The sequence below is a fragment of the Solanum stenotomum genome, chromosome 5 (assembly GCF_019186545.1).
Source record: "Solanum stenotomum isolate F172 chromosome 5, ASM1918654v1, whole genome shotgun sequence".
NCBI lineage: Eukaryota > Viridiplantae > Streptophyta > Magnoliopsida > Solanales > Solanaceae > Solanum > Solanum stenotomum.
The window spans coordinates 23383458-23392268 of record NC_064286.1 but is presented as its reverse complement, the minus strand read 5'-3'; the positions used below and the strand labels follow the sequence as shown (position 1 = coordinate 23392268).

Sequence of the window (8811 nt, the reverse complement as noted above, 5' to 3'; positions counted from 1 at the left end):
GCTTAGCATACTATTCAGACCTTAGAGGACATGTTGAGATCTTACGTGATCGATTTCAAGGGTTATTGGGATGATCACCTTCCTCCTATAGAGTTCGCCTACAATAATAGTTATCATTCCAGCATCAGATGGCCCCTTATGAGGCATTGTATGGGCGTAGATGTAGATCTCTAGTAGGTTGGTCTGAAGTAGGTAAAGCAGCCTTAATAGAGACAAATTCAGTTCATGATGCTAGGGAGAAAGTGAAACTCATAAGAGATAGACTTAAGACAGCCAAGAGTTGCCAGAAATTCTATGCAGATGTAAGAAGAAGGGAACTAGAGTTCCAAGTTGATGATTGGGTTTTCCTGAAAGTGTCGCCTATGAAAGGGGTGATGAGATTTGGCAAGAAGAGGAACCTCATTCCTAGATATGTAGGCCCTTACAAGATCTTGAAAAGGGTTGGTAAAGTGGCTTATGAGTTAGAGTTGCCAACAGAACTAGCAACAGTCCATCCGGTTTTCCACATCTCGTTGTTAAAGAAGTGTGTGGGTGATCCAGCATCTATTGTGCCTTTAGAAAGTGTGGTTGTGAAGGATAGTCTCACTTATGAAGAGGTTCCAGTTGAAATCCTTGATCATCAGGTTCGAAGGTTGAGAAACAAAGAAGTCGCTTTAGTCAAGGTTTTGTGGAGGAGTCAGTCCGTAGAGAGAGATACGTGGGAAGCAGAAGCAGCCATGAAGGCCACGTATCCTCACCTCTTTCCTTTCGATTCCATTCCAGGAGAAGTTTCAGTCTTAGCTTCATGTTCCTTCAATATGTACTTGCATTTTCAGTGTGTTTGCATGTCCTTGGAACTTAGTTCAATCAGAAATCAATTTCCAAAACTTAGTGGTAGGGTTTGCAGTTCTTTTCCTCCATTTCAGCTAGTTTAGTCTTCATTCGAGGACAAATGTTCCCAAGGGGGATATATTGTAACACCTCGAAAACCAGACCTAGAAAAAAATGCAGAAAATTACATAAACTAGTGAACCACGAGAGGGTTCACGGACCATGACAAGGTCCACGGTCCATTGATCTGCCCATGGTGGGGAGTTCGACTCCACCAGGACCCAGATGTCAGACAACGGTACCCTTCATGGGTCATGGTCTTGAGGACGGGTCGTGGTGGCATCCGTGACATCTAGAAAGTAGCCCCCCTAGCTAGTCCCTTAGACCCCACGCCTAAGTGAAGACCACGAGGACATTCACGGTCTGGGGTCCTTCACACGGGTCGTGGGTTGGTCCGTGAAGATAGGCCCTCAGACCACCAGACCAAGTAAGGACCACGAGGACCTTCACGGTTCGTGGTCCTACACACGGTCCACGGTGGACCCCGTGAAGCAGACCCCAGAACCCAGTAGTCATTGGACCACAGTCCACGGCCATCTTCACGGTCCATGGTCCTTTTCACGGTCCGTGGAAGTGGTCGTGGTCATTCTAGTTAGTAGTTTAAGTCAGGGGTCCTTTGGTCCTATTTCGTTGGACCACTAAACTACGTCGTTTTAACAGTAAACTACGTGATTTTGGTCTATTTTAGCCTAGAAACATAACTAGAACTTACCTAAGTTAAATCATTCATCAAAACTTAGAAAAATTAGAGCGTAACATGAAAAACAGGTCGAGCAACCCTAGTTCAAGAACGCAGCAAGGTTTCTTCAGTTTAAGCCCCAAAACTGAAAGATTTCTCCTTGGAATTCGTCACTAGGTATGCGGTATTCACTAGTGAGTTCCTTTCACCCATTAGGTCCCTATATTTCAGTCAGAATCTTAATTTCCTTAATATTATCTAGACCGTCAGAATTATTGGGTTTTTAGATGTTTGAAGGATCCAAATCATATTATATTGTTATAGTATTGTTTTGCCTAGACTCATGCATAAACTTAGAACCCTAGCTATGTAGTTCTTTTAGTTGTTGAATTACACCTGTTAGGTCAGAAAATTCAGTATATACATTAACATGCCTTAGTTCTCGAATGCATTGTTATCAGTATATAAATGTTGCATTATCAGTTTGCACATCCGTATTTCAGTTATCCAGTATTTCAATCATTAAGTGTTAATTACTTAATCATATGGGAAGCTTAATACCGAGTGGTCTTTGGTCAATCACCCTCCAGTACCAGAACTACGTGCCCCATAGGTTGTAAGTCCCCTCTGTGGGAATCATTTTAGTGATCACGCAAGCATGCCTCTACACCTTTGTCCAGGTGTATTGGGTCCTCTCGATGGGGCGTATACATCGGACTCCACATTTAGCTCATGTGATTTTATGTTGGTTATTAGTAGCTCCCTTACAGTTCAGTATGATCCTATTGCATTGACGACGATTATTAGTTTAGTTTAGATTTTAGTTTTAACATAGTATAAACTTGTTCATCACATTCAGTTTAGTCATGTTTCGTATTTTTTAGTCCCTATGCTTTAGCTGCCGCACAGTTTTATTGTTTCAGTTTATCTTTAGCATGCTTATGATTATGCTAGCAGGGTTAGCTTGGGGTCACTCGTGATCTTAGGTCCCTTGTCCGCGTCTAGGGGGTAGCCTCAAGGCGTGATACTTGGTATCAGAGCGTTAGGTTCGTTGATGTCATCACACAAGAACAAATCTAGTAGAGTTTTATGTATTTGTAAAGGGACACGTTTACTTTTCTTCGGGCGGCTATAGGACTTGAGGAAAACTCATTCCTTTCTTTCTTTCATACTATTACTTATATCCAATTAGTATCTAGGAGATACAAATTGATATCTAACCTCCTTCATTGTATTTTACATATGGATAGTTTTAGAGCAATAGAAGTGCTAGCACAAACACCAACAAGAGGGGATGTGTCCTTGGAAATAGGCTTATTTTCCCGATTGACTACATGGACTTTAATGATTAGTGACCAGCATGATCTCTTTATTATATTCTCAAGTTGAAACCTATAGTCTTCAAGAGTACAGAATCTGCTGATGTTTATTATTTCCTTATTGATTGTCATGAGTTGTTTCATAAAATGGATATAGTAGAGCTATTTGGTGTTGAGTTTATGAAATACTAGTTCCAAAAGTACATTAAAATGTGGTGGGGGTCTCATGTTGAGTGTTCATTAGTAAAGGCACTACTTATGACTTGGGTAGAATTTTCTAGCTCTTTCATGAAGAAGTATATCCCCTAGACTTTGAGGATATGATGCGATATGAGTTCCTAACTTTAGAGTAAGGGAAGATGTATGTTATAGTCGATGAGGCCAAATTTCATGTTTTATCTAGGTATGTTACTCAACTCTTTTTCAGTTCAGAAGAGGGGATTCGCCAATTTGTGAAGGAATTAAGGTCAGATTTGCAAAATCTAGCTTTACAGGTGGCTGCTTCTGCAAAATCATTTCAAAAAGTGGTCGATTTTGTGATAGAGGTATACATAGAGAGGTGAAGCCATTTGAATTCCCCAAGTTAACAACGTTCAAAATGTTTCGTAAGTGAGATGATTTTAGTATTTCTACTCTTGATGGTGAGTCTGTGCTGGTTGCAAAGGTGTATAGGTCTTGCATTGTGGCATTTGTGGAGAGTAGAACTTATGTAGATTTAATTATACTGGATATGGTTGACTTTGATGTAATCCTGGGTATGACTTGTCTTTCTCCAAATTTTGCTATCTTCGATTGCAATGCTAAGATTGTGACCTTGGGTAGATATATTTGAAGGGCTAGATATATAGTATTATGGGTGTCTACAGACTCGTTTACTTATGAATATCTTATTCTTGATAGACTTGAAACGTTATGAGTCATCGAGGAAAAGAAAGACACTAAGGGGTTAATATGCTTGACTTCGGTTCTTTGGTCTAGGTAGGTTATGATTTGTTCTATATGATAGAGTAACTCGTAATAGTGATTGGTAGTCATTTATAAGTTATGTCGTGAAACTTCCTGTGTACTTACTCGTTGTGGTTTAATGATTTATTTATTGTTGTGATTGGTCTGTAATCCCAAGATCGCGGAATCCATAATCTTAACCTTTCTATGTCAAAGCGATGTCTTGAATAAAGAAGTCTTAATAAAATATTGTTAATGAAGTGGAAAGTGATGAATCAACTATACTATTGGATGGGGCAGCACGAGCCGGCACGATATATTTAAATCGAATACCACAATCCGGCATAATATGTTTTGATTGGGTGCCCTGAGTCGCACTATATTATTTGATCCGGTGTCATATTCTAATAGGGTAACATTAAAGGGAAACATATTAAAATAACGTAATGCACTCAATCTCAAAGAACTAATTTTTCAAAAGAGCATGGTGTAGAGGCTTGGGTCCTCAAGTGTGTTCTTGATATTGTGACTGATTACATACTCACTTCGTTGTTGTTGCTACTTGTTCATGTTGTTTGTTGCTTACCAACTACTATGTGCTATAGTTGATTTCATGGTATTACTTTATGCATATTAGTTTATATTTTGAGTCGGCTAATGATATCTATTGTGTACATGTTCCCCGGTACTGACTCCTACTTGTATTTTCCTTCCTTTTCCTTTTGTGGAGTGTAGTGAGTGTATCAACGGCTTTGAATCGCACTCAACTCTAGCTAGTTTCCAACATATCAGGTTCGAGTGTGAGCCATTCATTCTAGCTCATTTTGGATTCTCTCGACCATGGCATGATGTCCTTAACTTTTGAACATAAACTATTTTATTTATTTATTCGGGTATCTTTATTACTCTTAGACTTGGTATTTTGGGATTAGACATCCTTGATGTGATGAGGTTCATCTCTTGGGAATAATATCTAATAGGTGCTACTTGATTTTTGTTTCTTACATTAATAAATTTGATCTTCCGCATTATTATCTATTTCATAAGTTGAATAACTAATAAATTGAGATTTGCATTAGTTGGTTCGCCCACCTACAAGTTTAAGTGAAGGTATCACTCATGATCGTTTTTTATCGTAACACGGTATTAAATAATACTCATTTTAAGTTATACAAGAATATATGGAGTATTATTTTATATATATGATAAAATGAGAATCAAAATACATGTATATTACCTTAAAAGCATGAACTCCTAACTTGAATGTTAAATTACTATAATATCCCTAACTTAGGTTGTGACTTTTTCGATGAGTTGTGACTTTTCCGATAAGTTGTGACTTTTTCCAAAGGGTTGTGATTTTTCGATAAATTGTGACTTTTCTAAAGAGTTGTGACTTTTTCAATAAATTGTGACTTTTCCAAAGGGTTGTGACTTCCCGGAAAGGTCATGACTTTTCAGATAAGACACAAAAAACAATTGTTCATGCTACCTTTTGTTGACTATAAATAGAGGGATTTCCTTCCATTTTACAACCACAATTATTTTTTTAAAATCTTCTACTCTCCTTCTTCTTGCATTATAATTTTTTTTTGTGTGATTTATTGTTGTTGCGTGTGTTTGAAGTTTAACAGAATATGGGGCACTATTCAGATGAATTATAAATCATTCTCTACTAAGAGGGTATATTCGATAATTTCGAGTAGTTGAGGAAAATAATTTTCATTATAAAATAATTATTTTTTTCTTAATATATACATTAGTATGTAATGTTCCAATATATGAAGTTAACATGATGTAGTCTATTTTTATTTGTTTTTGTTAACAATTTCTTTTGTGATATAGATATATGCTTCTGAATATCTTTTTCTAAAATTTAGAGAATTGTCATAATTTTTTTTTTAATGCTCAAGACAAAAGAATGACTTTATTTATCAATACTACTTATATGATTTAGATTGTCAGGAAGTTTGTTTCAAAATAGTTATTACGATATAAACATTGCATTTTTGTTTTACTTATTTACTAGTTCATGATATTTAAGTATTTTAGTCAAAGAGAAATTCATATGACTTGTAATAACGTAAGTTGAAATTTGTATTAGTTTAATTTTTTATTATTTATTTAATAGCTAATTTTTATGAGATAAATATTTTCATTAATGAAAATATATATTTACATTTTGGTAGGTATTTGTACTTAAATTAAAGTATTATATATGTCACAAATGTATTATCAAGTTAACAAGATCTTCTAAGTTTAAAATATATTATTTAAAAATGTTCCAAGTTATTTTATTTAAAAAAAAACACTCACAACAAATGTGAAAATATGTGAATATATATGAATCATTTAAAATTTATCAATTACAAAATAAATTTTATATTCAGTAATATGGAATAAACATTTACATTTTTCCCTTACACTAGATTAAAATTTATTAACTACAAAAATAGTAACATTAATTAAAAGTCCTATTTATTTATTTATGTATAAAATTTAATAGAAATTTAGCTATTGCACATTAACTCTTTTACGTTCTAAGGTATAACATTATGAATTTCATAGTTGTTACATTAATTTCTATCTTTCATCTATCATTATATTTCCTTTTGATCAATAATTTTTCATATTATTACACCGCTCATATATATGTGATAACATGGTGTTGTAATTTTTCCTTTGACGAATCATACTTGGTTGAATAAATTGAAATAATTTACGAGTATATGAATTATATCTTTTTTGGGTGTAAGATGAACATGTAGTTATATATATGAATTCACACATAAAATATATTCTTTAATTTTAATTTTTAGTTTTTTCTGGTAAAAAAAAAGAATATTTCTCAATTAACTATGGACAGCCAGATAACTTTCTTTTATTTATGTACACAGTTAATCAAGAAGTAAAGTATGAGAGCCAACAACAAGAACATCGTCTATTATGTGATAACTTATAAAATTTAGTTGTTCTCTCCACATTTTCATATGACATCTAAACAGTTTAACGTGGAATACACGTGCAAACATCTGGTTAGATGACAAGAAAAATACACAACAAATATCGTCTATAAGGTAATATTAGTGAGATATGACTAATTACACGATTGAACTTCATCAAATTGAAATAAATATATAATTTAATGCATTTAACTAATAAAATTTCTCATTGACGATCTTCTTAGGTTTGTGTGAATATGAGATATATATGACGATCCACATTGAACATTAACAAAAGAATCTGCAATATTATTTTGTGCTAAACTTAGTATTCAAATCTTCACCGAAATAAGCAATATTATTTACTATAACATATATTTTGTGAATTAGTAATCACGTGCATGCACATGTCAAAAAACAAGTATTTAAAAAAAGTAAGAGTTGGACAACTTTTAAACACAAAAATACCCTTAAGAAATATTTATTTATTTCACTATCAAATTTGAAATTATATTTATTCCATATTTAATTGATATTAGCTGATATCAGGATAAATTATAAACCAAAATATTAAAAAATTATTATTTATCCCATATGGAATTATAATCCTTGTTTTGAACAAATGTTTCATATTAACTAGGAAAGAGATCTACTTTAATTTAATTCACTTTCCTTTTACACCGATGATTGACTATAACATCTAACGGTTCAAATTCAGTATCCGCGTCATACAAAACTAACCAATGAATATGTAGCCCCAAATTCCTATATAATAAACCTATGCATCTCTTTCACTTCACACAATTCAAACTCCAAAATCCCCCCAATTTCTGAATTCTTCCCTTCAATGGCACAAAATGCAGAGAAGAAGTCGTCGGCTGAGAAGGCTCCTGCCACTGCCGCTATGAAATCAAAGGCTGGCAAGAACTTTCCTAAGGACGCCAACAGAGACAAGAAGAATAAGAGATCAATGAATTATGCCGATACTTACAAGATCTACATCTTCAAGGTGCTGAAACAGGTTCATCCAGATATAGAGATTTCAAGCAAGGCTATGGGAATCATGAACAACTTCATCAATGATATCTTTGAGAGGCTTGCTGAGGAGTTTACTAAGCTTGCTAGGTACAACAAGAAGCCTACCATCACTTCTCGGGAGATTCAAACTGCTGTCCGATTGGTTCTCCCTGGTGAATTGGCCAAGCATGCTGTATCTAAGGGCACTAAGGCGGTTGCCAAATTCACTAGCTCTTAGAGATGTGTTGGTTTTGTATTGATTTTTCTGTTGGATGATTTTCAATTATGTTTGATTATATAAAGAACAGAAAAATTGAATATAGAATAGATTTGAATGTGTTCAAAAAAAGAAATTGAGGAGACAAAATTAATGTTACTCTTGATATCCAATTTTTCTATTCTAAGTAGTTTGTTATTGTTATTGCTTTCATTTTTGCAATCTTTTTTATTACTCTTTTGAAATGCTTTATTATCGAAAGCTCTATCTCTGTATAAACAAGTTGATTGTTCAAAAGGTTACTTTCATGAAAGAAAAACAACTAAACTCGGAATAATTTTCATCTACAACATATTTTCATTTCTAAGATGTCACTTACACAAAAGTAGTGCTTTCAAAGAATTGAAACATAAATCATATGAAGATTCAGGAACAAACTTGGTGGCGTAAACCCAAGCATTATTAACAATAGGCTTGTCAAGGTGATCCAATAGGTTCTCAAGAGGGCCTTTCCCGGTAACAATAGCTTGAACGTAGAATCTAAACATAGAGAACATAGCCAGTCTTTCGTTCTGGGTCTATTGCACCTTGAGCTTAGCAAATGTGGTAGGGTCATCACCAAGGCCAAGTGGGTCAAAATATTGGCTCCCGAGGTATGAGTCGTTGCCTTCTCCTACTCCTAGAAGTCCATTGATTCTAAAACCTTCAACAAGTCCCATAAGCATGACACGGAAACCTAGCACAACTAGAATACTCTGAGCATGGACAAGTTTAGGGTTGCCCATGTCATGACCCAAAGTACACCCTAGAAGGGACATCGCG

At 34.6% G+C, this 8811-nt stretch overlaps 1 protein-coding gene across 1 annotated transcript; it reads left to right on the top strand.

Annotated features, from left to right (window-relative positions):
* Nucleotides 1-7602: 7602 nt before the first annotated feature.
* Nucleotides 7603-8010, top strand: LOC125865168 (histone H2B.3-like). The gene has a single exon (XM_049545355.1). The coding sequence runs from the start codon at nucleotides 7603-7605 to the stop codon at nucleotides 8008-8010; it is 408 nt and encodes a 135-aa protein (XP_049401312.1).
* Nucleotides 8011-8811: the final 801 nt, after the last annotated feature.